This window comes from Pituophis catenifer, unplaced genomic scaffold, assembly GCF_029215685.1.
Source record: "Pituophis catenifer annectens isolate HBS135680 unplaced genomic scaffold, rPitCat1.0.hap2 SCAF_1, whole genome shotgun sequence".
Lineage (NCBI taxonomy): Eukaryota > Metazoa > Chordata > Lepidosauria > Squamata > Colubridae > Pituophis > Pituophis catenifer.
The window spans coordinates 114985935-115006596 of NW_027256881.1; the positions used below are offsets into that span (position 1 = coordinate 114985935).

At 36.1% G+C, this 20662-nt stretch overlaps 1 protein-coding gene across 1 annotated transcript in view; it reads left to right on the plus strand.

Annotated features, from left to right (window-relative positions):
* The first annotated feature begins 559 nt into the window (after nucleotides 1-559).
* ELOVL4 (ELOVL fatty acid elongase 4) overlaps nucleotides 560-20662 on the plus strand; it is a 42547-nt gene continuing 22444 nt past the window's right edge. Inside the window, exons 1-2 of the mRNA XM_070954370.1 lie at nucleotides 560-644; nucleotides 20388-20575. Coding sequence (XP_070810471.1) covers nucleotides 560-644; nucleotides 20388-20575 — 273 coding nt within the window. The remainder of the gene's footprint in view (nucleotides 645-20387; nucleotides 20576-20662) is intronic.

Below are 20662 nucleotides of genomic sequence, written 5' to 3' on the forward strand. Positions count from 1 at the left end.
CAATCCCGCGAGCCTTCGCAAGATACCGCAAAGTACCTTGAGGACCCGGGGCTCCACCTCCAACCCTAAGTGAAGACGGCCGGGATTGACCCGGGCATCCCTTGCGTGAATCGACTCTCCAAGATGCGCAGGGCGGGCGCCTGCGCCGGGAGATGCCACCCGGAAAGAGGGGGCGGGAAAAAGAGAGGCGTCACGTGCGTAAGCGCTTACGGTCCATGCCCAAAGGTGCTGCAGCCTGGCTTCGGCGCCGGTTCTTCTGCCTTTGCCATCTCTCTGCCCCGGGCACGGGTGTCGTCCCCGGAGAGGCGGAGCTTGAAGATAGACACCCAGAGACAGAGATTTAAATTTCATTTCCACCTGGAAGGAGGGGAGCAGCAGCAGCAGCAGCAGCAGCAGCAGCAGCCCCGGCCGAGAGCCAAAGACTCGCCTGTGCTGAGCTGACCTAAGCTAAGCCTGCCGGTTTCTTCTTCTTCTTTTTTTTGCTGCTGCTGCTGCTGCTGCCGGCCGCTGCTACGACTGCTGCAAAGTCGCCCGCCCGCCTGCCTGCCTGCCTGCAGCCATGGGTCACTCCGGAGAGCCGGGCCTCATAGCCAACGTAGTGAACGACACCTTGGAGTTCTACCGCTGGACCTGGAGCATCCGAGGTAAAAGCAAGCGCCAAGCCCTTTTTTTTTTTTTTTAATGCTTAAGCCTCTCCTCTCAGCCGCCTCCCGATGCGCCGGCACTTGGCCTGCTTTCCCGTTAGCGCTCCTGGCTATGCAGCACCTGCCTGTCTCTTCTCCACCTCCTGCAATCCGCATCCGCCGGCCCGGCTGCTGCTGCCGCCTTCTCTGCCTTCCTCATCACCTTCCCATTCAGGCTCTCAAGAGGGGACTCCTCCCTGCCCCATACCCCAAAATTCCTCCTTGGCTTGTGACTGTCACACAACGGTCAAAATGGCTCCGTCTCTCTCTCTCTCTCTCTCTCTCTCTCTCTCTCTCTCTTACCTTGTCTAACTCAAAGGGAATCCTTTTACAAGACATTGGAAGGGGTGGGGGAGGCTTTTTCCTCATCCCCACATTTGGGGGTGGAGGTGGGGAACCCTAAGTCATAAGTAGAGAAGAAACAGCCCTACCATTTCAGTTTGTGGCCAGGGATGATGTTCCGTCTCCTTTTTTTTTTATATATATATATATATATTAGACAATCTTCTAATGAGAGTAGATAGTGGAAGCTTACCAAGCATTTAGAATGAGTTCTAAATTCTTCCTCTGAAAGCTGGTGCTAAATCAAAGCCAGGTTAGCCCAAGACTGGGGATGGTTGCTGCAGAGCCGTTCTAAAACATTGACCCTTTTAACTGTGAACATATCAAGGAAAACGAGCTGCTGCTCACAAGCTGCTTTACCTTAAAAAAAAAAAATGTTTGGAAAGTGCTTACTCTAAGTGTAACATCTGAAATATGCTTACCATAACTCCACCAGTCACAAATCTCACGTCTATGGAGGTGCCAAGTTGACTGGCTACGCTGATTGGGAGTGACTGAAAGTGGATAGTCAATACATCTGAAAACTGGTGGCCAATGCAAATTGGGGGAAATGAGACTAAAAGTATGATCCAGTGGCATCCTTTGCACTGTAAAAGGAATGTGCTGTTAATAAATCTTTAGGGATTTTCTTCCTTCTTTCTCCCTCCTCTCCCCCTCTCCCTTCTTTTTTGTCTTTCTGTCTATTTGCCTCTTTTTATGGAAATCAGATCATTCCTGATAATACATTCCAAGTTTCATGGTGTGGTTCTAATCCCAAACTTAACAGTTTATTTCAAAAAGGGAATGAAAAATATAAAAATTAGCTAATAGATTTATATCAAATGTGTTTAATGATATAGAAGGTATAATTTAGGATTGACATGGCAGGTGCAAGAAGACAATAGAACAAGGTGATCACATGGCTTGTTTATTCTGAAGAATAACTTTTTGTTCAGTGGACTTTAACCCCAGATAAATTACCTAAAGTGCAGCCTTAGATTGCTTCTTGTCTTATGCATCAGCAAATAGCTTTGTTCTGCATGCATGATAAATGAAACAATACATGGATAACTGGATGTTTGACATTTTCATGCTTATGACTGCAGATGATATGCATACATATTCTTCAGGAGCCAGGTTTGCATTTTATATTCGAGTGGCCAATACCTAATTTTAAATGCTAGGATGATTCTGCAACATACTGTATGGATTTCACTATAGGGAATAATAAAATTCATACTGTGTGGGTTATAAATTTTGAGAATTCATAGGTAAATGCTGGCACTTATTGGACAATGCCATTCTCACTTCAGAAACTTTGTTTTGTGTACCATCTGCCTAATTATTCTCTACTATCTTTTGCTTTTAGTCATACTTCAGATATAATCATCCAACATCAACACTAATCCAAAACTTTAAACATTGAATGTGTTTACACAGAGCCACCTTCTTTCTTGTTACAAGGCACAGCTATGTAACAAGTTGTTTCTTACAAGGCACAGCTATATTAGTTATTTCTGAAAACAAATTGTTAATTGTATGGAATTATCAACTTTTTAAATAACTGCTTTATCTTGTGATTGTTACTTTGTACTCCATACTACATAGCCAGAATCTCACTGAACTATAACAATTCTAAACTTTCAAGAATGGTACAATTTGGACTTCTGCTAAAAAAAAAAACCACTTTATTACTTCCTTCTCTTTAGAAAGCCTAGCTGTCATCTGGATAAATTAGAAAATGTTGCCTAACATCTCGTGCTGAGCGGACTAATTTGTACTACATTAAGTAATAAGGCAACATCTAAGACTGGTATATGTATATCTGGCATTATCTGATGTTCCCAAAGAACTTTATGTTTAATTACAATGATTAAAACACATTTCTCAGTGTATTGGTTATCTTGAAGCTCTTGAAATGAGGTGGATATAATTTAGATGGAGAAAAGCATAGAACTTCCATTGTATTCCTAGGCTGGATCTAGCAAACTCTTATTGCAAGAAACTTTTTTTTTGTCTATGAAAGACTTTTGATCCAATAAAAACATTTTCACTGCTTGAAGTGGGCAAGTAATCATACTTATTCAGCTACTCCTTCCCTTTGCAATCCTCTGAAAGCCTGCTCCAGAGATTTGGAGAGCTTCCAGAAAATAAAGGAAATGGTGGTATGGTTGTAGAGGGTAGGATATTTACAAAAAATCTTTCCTTCCATTCTGAAGGTGAAAGCAGGCAGAGCAGGTCTAAAGCTGGTAGAAAAAAAACTCTAGATTCATTATGAAGGAATTATATTAGTAATATGATTAGTTTCAGGCCATTAGAGTATGTGTGTCTCTATAGTCATTAAGGGATGTGTATGTGTGTCTAGTATTCAAAACTATTTGATCTGTTCAGTAGAGTTAGAAAAATACAATGATTTCATAATGCTATGGGAAGTGTTACATGACTTCTGTTTATATCACTGACAGTAAAGATTGCTTCCTATTATTCTAAATAACAATGTTGGCCTTTATTAACTTTGCCCAGTCTCTTAATACTCTTAATACTCTTTTAGACATTATCATCAAATGCATCATTTACTTAATTGTTAACAATAATTCCATTAATTATTCCTATTATCATTGTTATATATTTTTAACAAGGGGCTTGGCAAAGGGGATAGGACAAATAGTTTTCTTAACTCTTCCCAGTGAGTTTTTTTTTTTTAATTTAGGATTTCATTTTCTTAACTGCTATCCTTCGTTATCAATTTTACTTTGTCTAAATTTTCTTTTGGAAAAAGAGTGGATCAAATGCTTCTATTTCTTCTCTCCTCTAATCTAACTATGGATTTGCTCCTATGGTCCTTTTTATTTATTGTGAGAGAGTTTAGAAAAGTAAACTAATCTGAATTAAGCTTCTGTTGGACAGATGGTAGCTTTGGTCCTTCAGACAACTTTTTGGATTCCAACCTTCTACTTTTAACCAATTGAAAAAAAAAGAAACACATTCCATATAATCTTCTGAAAACAAAATACCCAAAGAATCTGACCACAGTAATGTGTCGTTCTTTGAACCTGATTACAGGATTCTCTGATAATAGCAATGGTGCTGCCAAATGGATGAATCAGTATACCTAGTGCTGTACCACAGCATTTTCAATCAACAACATCTTGAAATTATACCACGCTTTTCTGGCCTTGCCCAGCACCCTATCATAAAGGCCTGGCCATGTTTGGCTATTGCTCAACTCATGGAATATTTCACCACATTGCAAATATCCCTGCACAGCCACATTGCACAACAAATGAAGAAATTGTATTCTCACTAAGACACCTACACAGTTTCTCTCCATTGTTTTCAACATTCTTATAGTTCTAAAATCAGATTCTCAAATTATTCCTTCCCAACTCTAATCAGATGCTAGAGGGCCAATTCATGCAACTGTGCTCTCACTAAGTTGTGGGGGTGAGGTGATGGTGTAATAATTGGAAGTTAGTTACAAAGAATGTGTCATGATTCCACTTCCCTGCAATTTCAGCCTATCTTCCATGCTTAGATTTTGGTCTAGGCTTAAAATGGCATCTCAAGTAATTATTGTACTTCCTAACCTTTTTATGACGAAATAGAAGGGATGAAAGTGAATCCAACATGAGAACTTTCTTCTTCTGAATCTAGTATATAAGTTCTGAATTTTACGTCTTGTCCAAATCTAGAGATAGCTCATTTTTTTAATTTTCAAATTTATTTATTTATTTCCCAGGGTTTCTGTAAATTAAAAACTTGCAGGGTGCAGATAATCAAAAAGTATTGGGGAAAATATTCGATGGTTTACACATTATGTCAGTAATGTAATCCTGTGGATTTGTAACATTATTGAAGTGATACAACAGATTGATTTTGTTCCATGTATTTCAAAATGGCCCCAAAAAATCTTTTGAAAAACATAGGTTGTCTATGTTTAAAACTGACACAACATAATATATAAAAACATTTAAGAGTTTTTTATAAGATCCCTTTCAGTAGTATTAAGACCAGATAACCAAAATTCTAAGCAATATCATAAGTCATTCTAAAATTAGCTTCAAGAATGAATAAGTAAGCTATAGGCAACAATATAAGTCAAAATGACTTTTCCAAAAAATTAACAATAAAAATGAAACTGTTCTGCAAGAAAAGTGACATTCATGGTGAATGTCATCCAATTAATTGCCTCATTACTAATATCAAATTAAGCTGTTTTCTATTTTAAAAATCATAAAGATTGTAACATCCAAAATGTAGGTACTAACTACAATTAGAGAGAATGTGGTTAGGCTATCAGAGTAGAAACCAGGGCACTGTTGAGTTCTAATCCTGCCTTAGGCATGAAAATTGGCTGGGTGACCTTGAGACAGTCCCCCCCTCCCTCCCTCCCTCCCTCCCTCCTCTCCCCCCTCTCTCAGCATAACTCACCTCAGCAACAACAAGGTTGTTATTGTGGGCAAAATAGGAGGAGAAAGGAATATTAGATATGTTCACCATCTTGTGTTGTTTATAAAAATAATCAAGGCAGGATGTAAATAATATAAATAAACAGCAAATAAAATGTCTAACTTCTATCAGTGAGGACCATTAGGCTGATGTTATGCAGGACATAAATATTCAAACTATTCTCCATCAGATAATGCCACACTAAGGATATTTTGTCCCAAAATATTTCTGAACCCTTCTCTTATTAAACTCTAGGCATGGGTCAAAGTTAGAGAGTTCTAACACATTAACTTTTAATGTGGTACTCCAGCTGCAGAACCTTTCCCATTCATTTCAATCAAAACACACAAGCATTTGTTTGTACACATCACTTTCCCTTTTTCTGCATCAAAATGAAAGGAATGGCACATATGAAAAAGATGTATATGTTACACTTGATGATGACAGTGAGACTTCTAGACAATTTTTACTGCCATGGAGAAACTGTGCATGGGGATCAAAGCTTGGAGACCAAAAACAATACCTGAAGCATTTCTGTACATATATTTTGTGTACAGCTTTACCCTTTTGAGTTCAATCAGTTGCATTTTGCAAAGAATTGCTCTGGGGATGGATACCCAATTTCTTTTTCAGATGAAAACAAGAATAGCATTAATGGCACTGTCCAAGTGCTAGATTAACTAGTACTGATGTGCAAATTTACCCTCCCATCTCTCTCTCTCTTTTTTTTTTTGTACTTTTCAGAGTAAATAGTGGATTATCTATATTTTTTATCCAAGAGGTTGCACAATACTTTGTGATGACAGATATGCCTTTCTTCTTGATTTTCTTTTGAAGGTAGCTTATGAATGAAGCTTTTTCTTCAGGGAAATGCATGTCTGAGGCTAATTTGTGCAAAACATTATTGTGGCACTTTGTAAAATATAATATTTTATTCATTTATTTAATGTACTTAGAACATTACTCCATGAAAATATTTGTAAATGTGCATATGTTGATTATTTATTTCTGCTAATTTTGCAGAATTGTCTCATTTTGAATATTTAATTTAAAATTGTTTACTGCAAGGACAATATACTCTAAGTTCATTTAAATTCACTTCTAAGTTTCCAACGTCAGGAAAAACCCAGTAAAATACAGTAATCTTTCTCTCAAAATATCTATGGAGATTCTCAATCATCCAGGCAAGTGGTGGGATTCAGCCAGTTCGCACCACTTCGGGAGAACCGGTTGTTAACTTTCTGAGCAGTTTTGCAAACTGGTTGTTGGAAGAAATCATTAGGGCAGAGAACCAATTGTTAAATTACTTGAATCCCACCACTGCATCCAGGTCATGGTTGTCCCAAAGGGCCTTTTTAAAGAGACTTTAAAGAGAAAGTCCGGTTGCCTCTTGAAAAAGGGTTTCTCTAAAAAAGCTTGATACTTTTGTCTCTCAAAGGTGCTTTTTCAAAAGGCAACTGGACTTTATTTGTTTTTTCTTGAAGATATTTTTTTTGTTCAGTTGCCTTTTGAAAAAGCACCTTTGAGACAACTATGACCTGGATGACTGAGAATCTCCATAGACATTGATACTTTTGTGCACACCATCAGCAAGCATGCAAAATATGCTACAACTTAAATGACTTCTCATACTACTGATTTCTGACCATTATAAAATGGTTTTATATATGCACATTATACCTATAACCACATGTATTTGGCCATGAGTCATATGATAATAACCCTTCTGAGAATTATTAAGATTGCTCTGTTCTTTTCTGTTCTGTGCTGAAATCATTTGTTCTTATTGTTCTCTTTGAATTGGGTAGAGGTTTGGATCTTCTTTTAATTTGGGTTTCTGCTCAACAGCTCAAACCATTCAGCTATAACATGCAATAGCAACATTTTACATAAGGAGCCTAGACTGAACTATTTCCAACAAGAGAAAGAACGCACATTCGGGATCTCTTTATTTCTACTGAGAGCAGCTGAAAGAACTTGAAAATCTTGAGAATAATTTCCACTATTATAAATATTGAACAAAGTGCATGCTTTGGGAAACCAAAATGCATGCCTTGGGAAACCAAGAGCATGCCTTGCCACCATGAATTATTTCTTAGAAAAATGGTAAGCTGATTTCTTAGCTTTTGTGAACATGCTAAAAATTGCACTAAGGGGGGGCTAGTGCAAATACTAAACTTAATTTGATTGATGTGCAATTAATTGGATCTAATTAAATTGAATTGCAATTAATAAATGCAGTTAATATAATTGGCCCACAGTATTTAATGATTTTTGCTTTGTCCCAGTAAAAAGTACTTTTCAACAGTGAACCCTGAAAGGGCTTTATGAAGACCTGGGTAGGCAATTTTTACATCCCTGATATCAAATGGTCCTGTGCATGTTTCCTCAGGAGTAGTTCCCATTATATTTACTGGACCTTCTTCTGAACTAAGGTGGAACATAATTTGCTAATTGTTATCTAGGTACTCAAATGTTTTTCAGTTTCTTCAGATGTCTTTTTATTAGTGTGCTACATTAGCCTGTTGAAGTATAGAATGCCACAGAAAATTCAAATGAAATGTTATGATTTTAAAATATTGCTTGATTCCTATGATAACAAAAGAGTGTCTTCTTTCTTAAAAAGTTGGAAAGGAGAAGAGTAAGTTCAAGGCTTTACAAAGTCAATCCATTTTCAAATTCCTAAGCAAAGGCCAAAGATGGAAAATAAAAAAAGATGGAAAATAAAGCTAATTTATGTATTATCTAAATAATAAAAGATAAATAATTGAAAGCTTGTGTTGTTGTGTTCATATTATTCATCAGCTTTATTTTAACCCAATGAGCTAGTCTGGTCATGCAAGACCTGTGCAGATGTAACAGAATCCAGTAGCAATAACAATAGCACTTAGACTTATATACCCCTCCATAGTGCTTTATAGCACTTGCTGAGCGGTTTACAATGTCAGCATATTGCCCCCAACAATCTGGGTCCTCATTTTATCAACCTTGGAAGGCTGGAAGACTTGAGCCAGTCAGGATCGAACTCCATGCTGTGGGCAGAGTTAGCCTGTAATTCTGCATTCTAACCACTGCACCACCAGGGCTCTTGCAGAATCTAATCCTCATCTCAGAATGTTTAAGAGTTTCATGTGGTCCATGACTGTGGGTTGCCCACCCATTTAAAAAGTATGGATGGAGAGGTACATCATAAAATCTCCATATTCCCTCTGCCACTTTATTATAATTAGCTTCTGATATACATGCAAATAAGCTGACTTTGTATAAATATACAAAAGGATGAAGGCTATTGCTGAGCACATTGTAAGCCGCCCTGAGTCTTCGGAGAAGGGCGGCATATAAATCAAATTAAAAAAAACAAAAAAACATAAAGCCAGAATTTATTTAATATTAATGAAGAAGCTTGAGACAAAATGGTGAGGCAAAAATTAGTATTAGATAACTCAACTCTGTTTTCTTGCTCCTCCAACAACTTGGCTTCCAAGTTTCAATTTATTAGAGAGATAATGTGGAATACCATTTGATAAATGAACAAATCACACCTAACATTCTGCTCATCTTTTCAGTGAAGACAACATCTATATTCAGCAGTATGAAACTAACTGCTGGACTAGATAAAGGAAATGATTGATATATGAATGACTCATTTATACTGACTAAGCAATATATAATACCTGTATGTAGTACATTTTAATTATAGTATAAGGTTCCTCATCCTGAGGTATCTTACAACTATTATTAAAATCAGTCATAGACACAGTCTTTGTTGTGGTTTGCTAAGAAATATTAAGTTATAGCAAAATATGTTAATTAGAAGCAAACCACACCTCTTGAATTTATTCATCTAAAAGTTTATTATATATTGTATTAAGGCTGATCCAAATTTTTGTAGAATTTCTTTTTTAAACCAGACTCATCTGGCATGCAAATTTGCCATGCATGGGTTTTTCCTCACTATACCATGTATATTTCTGGCTGATGGGCATGATTTAAACATTAAATGTTTAAAAACAAGTTGCAGCAAACCTCAGGCTCCTGAACATACTTCATTATCTAGCACATCCACAAAAAAGAATGTGAATATTTTTATTTTTGTTTGATGACTAGAAGCAAGCTAATTTCATTGTAACCATCGGTTTATTTTTTACTATTATTACCATATTGAGTGGTCACCACTATTTTGCACTGAGATAATTCACAAAGTGTGGGTTATCAAAAAAATGGAATCAAAGCTTCAGAGTTTTTGTTTGAGGCCAAGTTGGAACAGAGGATTTGTTCATATACACATGGGGCTAGATTTATTCACCATTGTCTTGTGTTACATTGGAATGAAATTTCTAGCAAGAAGGTTGAGTTCACACACTCACTACCTTCTTACTTTTGGTTTAGCACGTTATGTAAACTAAACTGCTCTGAGGAGAATATGTATATGCATACTCACTCGGGATAATTCTGTATTCATCCACTAAAATGGTATTAATAATTATTAACTAATTATTATTAATAATTCAGAATCTATTTTCAGCAAATATGCATTGGAACATATATGCATACTTACAGGAAGTTTGTATTTCCTATAGAAGCTATACATGCTTATTTTAACAGTTCGGCATGTTTGATGCTGGAATTTCTCGGCAGTAAAACTGGGATACATCTATAGAGAGTTCTACATGAAACAACCTATCTGGATTTCACTCAGAATTCCAAGCAAGTCATGGAGGCAGAAACAGTACTGATCACTTAGGTAGTTATCATTAACATCAGGACCTAGGTGAGTCCCTTCTGATTCTTTTAGACTCTTCATGGTGTTTAATACCGCCAACCATGGAATCCTCTGGTCTCTTTCAAGGATTGGGAAAGGGACATTTGTTTTCACTTGCTATTTAAGTAGGAAGCCCAAACCACAGCCAGGAGGGACCTTTGCCCAACTTTGACTGCTGCTCCAGGTGTAGTCGTACTTGGATTAGAATGTTCCAGAGAGAGGTAAGTAGACAAGTCTCACAGTAAAGTTATCCCACTGCTATATGAGCAGGCAATTCTGACCTGTGGTGCTGGAAGAAGTGCTCATGTCCTTGGTTACTCAGAGCTGTCTTCTATGCCATTTAACATCTATATGAAACCAACAGTGGAGGTGAGTGTCATCAATATACTAATAACATCCACTAGTAGATTTCCCTCTGGGCTGAGCTAGAAATGCTAAGGAAGTCCTTAACCAGTTTCTGGAGGCTATGAGGGACTGGATATAGCAAAACAGCTTCAATTAACTCTTTCAATGATGAACTGGCTGTCCATTAACAGGTGAACAAGAGAACAATAGAGGAATCATCAATAAATAATGTGGCACTCTAACAACTCTGGTTACCCTAACAACACTACCATGTTTCCTGGAAAATAAGACCCTGTTTTATACTTTTTTGAACCCTGAAATAAGCGCTTGGCCTTATTGCCATGCGCTCAAAAGCCCAATTGGGCTTATTATCAGGGGATGTCTTATTTTGGGGGAAACAGGATAGTTACTCTGGATCGATATAGAAAATATGAACTTTCTCTTGTAAATGCATATCTGTTCCTATACATATTTGCTGAAATAGTATGGTATGAGACATTGTCTTTGGAACATTCTAATCCAAGTAGGATCTTAAAGGGAACAACAGTCAAAGTTAGACAATGGTCCCCCTGGTCATAGCTTGGGCTTCCTATTTAAATAGTACATGAAAGCTTATTCAAACTTAATCACCTTTCATCTGGATTATTGCAACATGCTCCGTGTGGGGCTGCCATTGGGGATAATCTAGAAGCTGTAGCTGGTATAAAACACCAGACTAGAAGACTATCTGGTCAATCCCAACAGTGCAGAAATCCTATTTTAAAATCATTGCCTGGGGTTCTGGTAGAATTCCAGGCCTAATTAAAAATACTAGTTATTCATCTTAATGCCACAAACAGTGCAATATCATTTTAATTGGGCAATATCTTGCCATAAAGAATCTGCTTCTGTATCATAAGTATAACCTGCTGAGGGAGCTCCTATTATCTGAGGTACGTAGAATGTAGACATAGTAGCTCCTACTTTCTGAGGTACATAGGATGTAGACACAGTAGCAGACCTTCTCTGAAGTAGCCGCTTATGAAATAAAATAATAAAATAAAATATGTAATAAAATATTGATCAGGGAACAGCTGTGCCAAGATAAAATTACATCACAGATATTTATTGGCATGAATGTTTCTGGTTCTTTTAAAAACAAAATGAGGGGCAATCACAGAAATGTTTATCATTAAGAGGTGTTTTTTTTTCTCCAATGAGCTATTTAGGTTATAATAATCATGTAGAATTCATTGTGAAGATTTATTACTGCTACTGCATATTAGGCCCAATTGTTCAGAAGTGTAAAAAAATGTTCTTATAAATTACATGTAAAATTATTTAGGGGGTGCTAGTTGAAACTTGTAAAACTTTCTTTGCAAATATTCATTTCTGCCTGTGAAATGAATACAATACTGTCATGAATCATCTGGATATAATCTTTTTGTTACAAATTTCCAGTGGAATTACAAAATTAATGGAAAGAATTGGAAAATATATAAGCAGAATTTGTATAGTATTCCATCTCAGGGAACCTTTGCATTGACCTGTAATATCTGCTGAGAGGAACTCAACAATTTAAAAAAAGCAGTTCCTGAGAAAAGCAAACTCTACCTATAGAGATGTATTTACAGTAAATGTTTCCCTCTTAGTTATTCAACTGCAGACATTAGAAGAGGTCACGCTGATTGAATAAAAAGGTGTGCTAGATTGGCCCTGTAAATGTCTTTGTGCTAAAAATAGCAGCCATAGCTATTAATACTTGGTAAAGCTCCACATGTGAATTAGCAAGTAGAAGTTTATGGTTAGGAATTTATTTACTTCAATTAAAATTGAACCAACAAACATTGATTTAACATTTAGCATTTATTTTATTAACTTATTTATTTAACTTATACACTATCTCAATTGTTGAAATAATTCTCAGTTTTTGGTTAGGAAAACTATATCCATGCTCAAATTTCCCCAAACTAGTAAAAATTTAAATGCTCAGCTTAAGGTTTTTATTTCTTTTGTTTGACTCATTATACTGCTTCCAAACAACTGGTAACACTACCAGCCAAACCAAATTGTTTAACTATTCTGCCCTTTTTTTAAATGGATGAAAGGGAAAAAGGTAGAAAAATACAGGAGGATTACAACTGAGAAGACCCCTTCAGTTTTATCCGTTTTTTTTTTTCATTTATCTCAAAGAGGTCAGCTGGATTTTGGAATTCCTTAACAAATTGATTATAAACAAAGACTGAATAACAAAATATAAATGGAATGTTATAAGCAATTAAATTTATTATTACTACAATATACAATTTTATTGGTTTAGGGGGCACTCATATTTCTGGTGTTATATACTGTAAATACAAAAAAACTGTTCTGCCCAGTGTAATAGGTTGAAGTTGCTTAGGGAAGAGTGAAATCCCCTGGCTGGCATACTGAATAGAAGTTTTCCATGGGATAATATTTAATCTCATCCTGTTTGTGTAGTCTGAAACATTGCTTATCATGATAAGCAATCCGAACACAGTGGATTGTTTCAAACAAAAGAATAATTTCAGTATACTTGAGAAAGATATTTATCATAAAGAAAGTAATAATTGGAAAATTAAAAGTAATTCAGGGAATATATTTTCTGTATTTTTCATTTTACTTTATAAAAAGATAACAAAATGCAAAAGATAAACAATTACAGTAGCACTAGGGCCTTGTTGAAGACTGTTTATTATTGGTTGAGAATAATCAAGATGGAGGAAGGGAGGTTACCAAAATTAGCGCTAATGGAGCAGATTATCTTAAGTAATAAAAATAACTGGTTATCAAGAGTTCTGAAGCAGGTATCTAGCTCTGGTATCCCTTTAAATTGGCAGCAGTACGACTATAGGCAGATCCGAAATTGGATTGCACAGAGATTTAAGGACATAAGTGCCCAATCGGATATTACACAGGTGACAGCAGTAAAAGTTTGCCCCTGGTTATCAGCCAATAAACAAATTTTCAAAATAGAAAAATATTTAGCTGTGCCTTTGTTTCCCGTCCTGAGAAGATTCTTTACAAAATTGAGGTTGGACCAACTTGGAACAAATATGCTCTGGGGTAGATATAAGGGTATTCCTGTAAGGGAAAGGGTCTGTCTATGTGGGACGGGGGAAGTCGAAACAACGTCCCACGTAATTTTTGATTGCCCCCTATATTCAGACCTGAGGGAACATCAACTGGGCAGGATCTTTTATACCAGCACCCCTAAGTCTAAAGAGCACTTTTTGCGAGATTGTTTGCTAGGTTCCAACTTGCAGTTGGTAAAATGGATTGCTAAATTTGTAAAATTGATGGGAAGGAGGACAAAGTTGGTGCAGCAAAATGCGGTAGATTGTAAGAATGATCACTTGATCTAACAATGTAATTTTAATAGCAGTTAACACTGATTGGGTAGATGCAGGGGCGACATTATAATATAATTTTAATTATATTTAAATGGTATTTTAAATTATTGTATTTTATCCCGATTTTATTTTAGATCGTATTTTATTCTAATTGTATTTTAATTGCAAGTTATTCCAATCTTACTTAATTTGTTTTACCAAACCTTTGTAATGATTTGTCTTTGTAATTCTGCACTTGATATGGCCCAAAGGGCTAATCAATAAATAAAAAAAAATACAGTAACTATTAGGTACGGTATGCTCAGTGGAATACTTCACTTGGAATTTAGTGTTGAGAAATAGTTGTGGTAAACCATTGGGAAGTGAATTAAGATAAATTAGGTAAAGAATGTTATATGATTCATGTCCAAACTTCCAGCCCCACTTAGAGATTAGCTTGGAAGTGATTAGGATTTGGCTAGCATGTAGAAGCTGTGGTACAGAGACTGAATATTAAGAAGCCTTATAGACTAACTACCACCATGTTAGAAGTGAGGCATAGTCAACACGCATTTCGAGAAAGCCAGTCTTTCCATCCCATAGTCTTCCGAATCCAATTTAAAAGATCCCAAGCAGTTTTATCTACTCAAACTGAGGAATGCTATGACAAAAGGTGTGTTTATAATTTGTAAATTTATACAATTTTCCAGAAACACCAACCAATTCTAGCCAAGAGTTGAGCAGGCACAGTCCATCAGACTTTGCTTGTCAATCATTAACTCACCTTCTGAGTTAATGATGTGTTAATGCTTAAACACTCATCCTTTCCCTTTTTTTCATATTTGTTTGGTTTTGTAAATTTTTTTTGGACATGATACTATTTTTGTGGGGACAAAATTATTTTCTACTTATCTTTTCCCAATATTATTCTGCTTGGTTTATAAAGAGAAGAGTTTCCATAGGAGTCCATGGCTCTCTTTGCTTCTGTTCTTCTGTAAGTTTTTGTAAACATATTTTATATCCAGAAATTTATTGGGCAAGTAAACCTAATGATCCTCATTTTCTCATGATTACCGTACTTGTGCCCACAAAATCAGTTTTAGTTATATATTTTATCAATATTTTATTTATTGTATTTAGTGTTAAAATAATTTTAGCCTATAAAATTAAGCAATAAAATTAAGCATGCTAGGTTTAAAAAACAATCCAGTTTAAAGACATTTTAAAATATTAATATTTAAAAATTTATTTCCAACATAATATTTCACAAATGTTTTCAGCATGAAATTTGTTGATTGATGCTTCATCCTCCTCAGGCAGTCAAACAAAATGTTCCTTGGGACATATTCAGTATCACAACTTTTAAAAGAAGGTAGTCTTTCACAGTTTTGATACATCATATCAAAAGAGAAAGTACTTTTGAAAAAAGTACTTTCCATCCCAACTGCAACTATTTGACACTCACTCACATGGGATACAATAGAAATACTCTTTAGTCATAATTCATAACTCATCATGCAATCAGGAGTGAGAGCAGAGGTGGGTTTCAGCATGTTCTGACCAGTTCTGGAGAACCGGTAGTGGAAATTTTGAGTAGTTCGGAGAACCAGTAAATACCACCTCTGACTGACTTTTAAATATAAGAAATATTAAAATAGAATTAACATGGATTCTTCTTGCTCTCATCTGACAGACCTTTTCTATTCCATCTATTCTCTGCCTCCCGAATCTCAGCTGATCGGGAGGAAATGGGAATTTTGCAGTAACCTTCCCCTGGAATGGGGAGGGAATGGAGATTTTACAGTATCCTTCCCCTGCCATGCCCACCAAGTCTACAGGAAGCCAAACTCCGATGGCAACATAGAATAAAAATCTATACATTCATACCTGCATTTGAATTATAAAAAGTGGATGCCATCTATTTTCCATCGGTTGAAAAATAGTGCAAACTGTTATCAGATATGTCACAGTTTTATCCCTCAGACTAAAACCAAATGGATTGGGATTCCCTCCTGCCTGCTTGCTTTGTTATAGTTTATAGGCCTATTTACCTATTGCATTGAGGGGATTCAGGATACTAGTTCATCTTGAGTTCTATAGGTAGTCCTTGACTTACTGCAGTGTCTTGTGATTGTGTATTATGGTAGTTTTGCCAAAAACTGGCACTTACTTCCATTGGTTTCCTTAATGACCACTGCATTTGCTTAACAATGTTTGCAAAAGATGTAAAAATAGTGACCAACCTGTTTTACAACCATAATGACATATGAGACAGTAATGGTCAGGCTCTATTACAATCATGCATCAAGGAATACATGTATGACAGGATATGTGATACCCTGCTGATTTTTGTCTAAAATAGAAAATTTTAGCACAGGAATATAGTAAGGAAAATTATTGAACAAGGATAACTGTAGGAAACTGGAACAGTGACAAAAGTTTGATATATACCTGGGGAAAAGGTCTGTCAGATGAGAGCAAGAAGAATCCATGTTAATTCTATTTTAATATTTCTTATATTTAAAAGTATTTATAGTTAAGATTTATAGATTTTTTTAAAAAAAATTATGAACAGAGCAACTCTGCTGTTACATTAAAATGGGTATGCTAAATATAAGAAAAATTTCCTAGAAACTAAGTGATAAAGATACTAAAATAGACAGTAATGTAGCTGCTTCTTTGAAACAGTTGAAATCTATTCTTTGAAAGAAATAACAGCAAGCACAGAGAAATGCAGTGTTGACATGTTGGACTGAGTAACTCTGTGTCTGTCAGCTAATACTGAAGAAAACTCTTGATTGATTTAGCAGTTCCAGAAATAATCCCTAGAAATTGTAATGACTATTGCAGTTCAACAATGAGCAGGAGCCCTGCTTGGAAAGTCTAAGATAAATCAATGTACTTAGAGGAGTTCTTTACTTCCAGCAAATAAGGCTCATTATTCATTCAGTTATCATATTTATATAGCCACCCATCTCACAAAATGTGACTTTATTCCTATATTCATGTACTTGGAATAAGTACTGAGCTTGGCATTTATTCCTTAGTAAATATTTATGTAATTAAGCTTTAAGTTCCAAAACGAATAGGCTATCTGAACTCTCATTTTTACTTTAACAAGGTCAATTCAACTTTACAAGCTGCTTTGTTTGCTCAACAGAAAAGTAAAGTGCAAACGTATCCCCCGCATTATAAGAGTTCCCTAGGTCAAAATTATGTTTTGACTACATCTGTTGACTGAGTGATGATCAGAAGAAGATTTATCATCATCTGTGACAGCAAAGGAAGTCGCAAAATGAATGTGATTGAATACTAGCACCTGATACATATTTTTTTATCAGTTGCTGTGAACACAGAATAATAGATTACAATGTACATTTTCTTTCCCTTTGTAGTTGAGACATTGATAACTTAAATCATGTTCCCGTTTTTCCCTTAGAATATTGTGACCCCACCTTATACACCTTTGGATGGATCTGTGTAGCTTTTAGGTGCTCAAAATCTGTCAAATCCCTGTGGACAGGATATTCCTTATGTAATGTTAGGCCTGCAGCAGTTGATAATTGCTTAACATAATTCCTTGGACATGAGCTCTTCTGTTCAAGGGAAGAAAAACAGCCTGTGCAAATTATGTTCATCAATTTCCTTTTTACTTCCCCCAGGCTGTCATTTTTTTCACCTCTGCTGCCTCCCCAAAGAAAGGAATATTTAATATTGTGTTAAGGAACAAAGGAAGCAAACAGTTTCTGTGGTTTCTGAAAATATCAAGTGACAAGCTTATATTTAGACAGATCGATCCTATGGAGATCAGAAGGGGGAGAAATCTGTGATGAGAAAACTGCAAGACTTATTTCAGATGAAATCAAAGGAGGCAAATAATTCTTCTTTTTATGTTTCAGTGCCAGTTGTTGTTACTACTGTCTTTGTTTCTCATTCTAATGGGAAACAATTCTAATGGGGCCCATTCTAATCGGTTAAAAATTTACTGTATAATACCTATAGTAGAGCTGATATTTTTTCAACCTGCCTAATTTTTCCTTATTATCTTTGGAGCCTGGGAATAGTTATGGGCAGTGGTGAAATCCAATTTTTTTTTAATAACAGTTCTGTGAGCGTGGCTTGGTGGGCGTGGTGTATCTTGGTGGACGTGACAGGGGAAGGATACTGCAAAATCTCCATTCCTATCCCATTCCAGAGAAAGGATACTGCAAAATCTCCATTCCCACTCCACTCTGGGGCCAGCCAGAGGTGGTATTTGCCAGTTCTCTGAACTACTCAAAATTTCCGCTACCAGTTCTCTGAACTGCTCAAAATTTCCACTACCGGTTCTCCAGAACCTATCAGAACCTGCTGGATTTCACCCCTGGTTATGGCAGAGACAACTGTTGCTGTAACAAAGAAGCCACCAGATTTCAGCTAATTCTGGAACTGAGTACATCACATCACATGAGCCTTGGTGTAAACTTCAAACCACAGATTGGCCTCCCCCAGCAATTTTCCCTGTGAATCTGTCCCAATGAATGTGTATGTCAAATTATAAAGAAATTTTGTGTGTTTCATTCATACATATTTATATTCCTTCGTGTATATTTACATACCTCTTCCTCAGCAGCTCCTTTTGGATATCATCAGGTGTATCAGGATAGATATGTAGTCAGCTGAACAAAATTAGTTTTAAAAAGGTCCCTTTTGCAGCTAAAAGAAAGGATACAACTTACATTTTCCACAGAGTCAATCAAAACTGTATGTAACAGTTGTACATTTGTATGTAGACTTCAGCTCGGTTTATAGAAATACTTTTAGTCAAACCTAATAGGCATAATCCCGAATTGTTTTGTAAATTTCACTTGAAAAGTCAATATTCAAGTAACAAGATTTTTCTGCTAAAAGGCTTATCTAAAAAAAGTCCCAGCTGCATAGGGGAATCAAAGAAAGTTGCAACTTTCTCCCATTTCTCTTTAATCTATCAATGGGTGACAGAATGTGAGAAATTGAGGGTGGGAAAGGAAGAGAAGAGACAGAAATAATATCATAAAACAGAGCAGGCACTATTTATGGAATAACAATTCAGCCCAAGGGAAGAAATGTTTCAAAGAATTCAAAGAGACTCCACCTTAATTAATTCATTATAAATTAGGCTGGGAATTCCTATTACAGTTTCCGGGATTATACATTGACTCCAGATTAACAATCTGTGTTTTTCATGATTCCTTGATCTTGCCCAGATGCATGGAATTTGACAGCAATTTCTGTTTGAGAGGTGACTACAGCATTTTCTTCCAGCAATATTTGTTGAGCGCAATCTATCATTTCTTCTTTCTCAAATACAGTAATTTTGATTTCTCGTATCCCAATTCGATTGTGTGAACTGTTATCAGTTTTATCAAATCTCCACCCTCCTCCAGAACTCACATAGCATAATCAAAGCATGTGAAGATTATTAGCAAGGTAACCCTACTACTACAGGCACCCAGGTATAGCATTATTGAGTCCCAATCTGTCTTTTTTTTCACCGTTTCTGTTAATGGTGTGCTATTGATGTCTTTCCCTTTCTATTAGGATTATATATATTAATGCCTTAACTTTTTCTTCCTGGATACTCTCAGAATTTACATCCCCTCCTGCTACAGTTAGTTTCAAACATGTGTCAAAGGAAGTGAACTGATCTCTGTCCTTTGAACTTCTTGTGCTCTGTACTGACCAATGGGACTTTTAAAAAGACAGTCAGCTTGTCAAATAATTTACTGATGCAAATGGTAACTCATGTTCAGGCTATAAATACCATGTCACTTGGTTTCACATAGTTGGAAGAAAAAATGTAGTTTAGTTCATGATCTGTATTCTTAAAGTGGTCTATATATGCGATAGAAAAACAAAAGTTCTTACCTCTCACATCAGTTCAACAGAATATGACAGTTCTAATGTCAAAAGCAGAGTTAATACTCTAAAATGATCTGTATGTATAAATATCAATGCATGTAAACCCAACTCACAGGATTGGTCCTTGGATTAAATGTTACACACCAAGCCTTTGTTTAAATGTATAAAAAAACGACTGCGAATACAAGTCGTAAAGCCACTTAAATATTTGTGGTACTCATTTGTAACATTTATAATGTAACCAAAAACATAAAACTCTTAGTTTGCAATTTTGTCCATATGACTTAGCATTGGAATGGTAATATCAGTTTTCCAAAGCAACATTGTTTTGTGACTAAAACAAAAACCCATAGAGAGGCAGCCTGAATTTGCAGGAGTATCAAACATCTTTGGAAAAAATAAATCCTCAGAGAGGAAGCAAAAATCGACACATAGCCTACAGAATTATTGTCCCATCAAAAAAGGGGAGGAAACCGAAATCTAGGGGAAAGACAGAAAATGCCACTGATTGGCTAAAACAATTACACTCCAGGCTCCCCATGTATGTGAATTTGTTTTAAAACAGGATGCAAAAGCCAATTATTCTCAGACATATTCTTTCTGTTTTCCTTCCAGATAAACGTGTTGAAGACTGGCCTATGATGCAAACACCTTTTCCAACCTTGATAATAAGCACATTATACCTCCTCGCTGTTTGGCTTGGGCCTAAATGGATGAAGACAAGAGAGCCTTTCCAGTTTCGCTTTTTGTTGATTTTTTACAACTTTGGAATGGTCCTACTTAACTTCTATATTTTCAAAGAGGTACGACTGCTTTCATGCTGTATATGGATAAGGACACACATTAGATAGGTCTGTAATGTACATATAAAGATAGCTACATATAAGTCC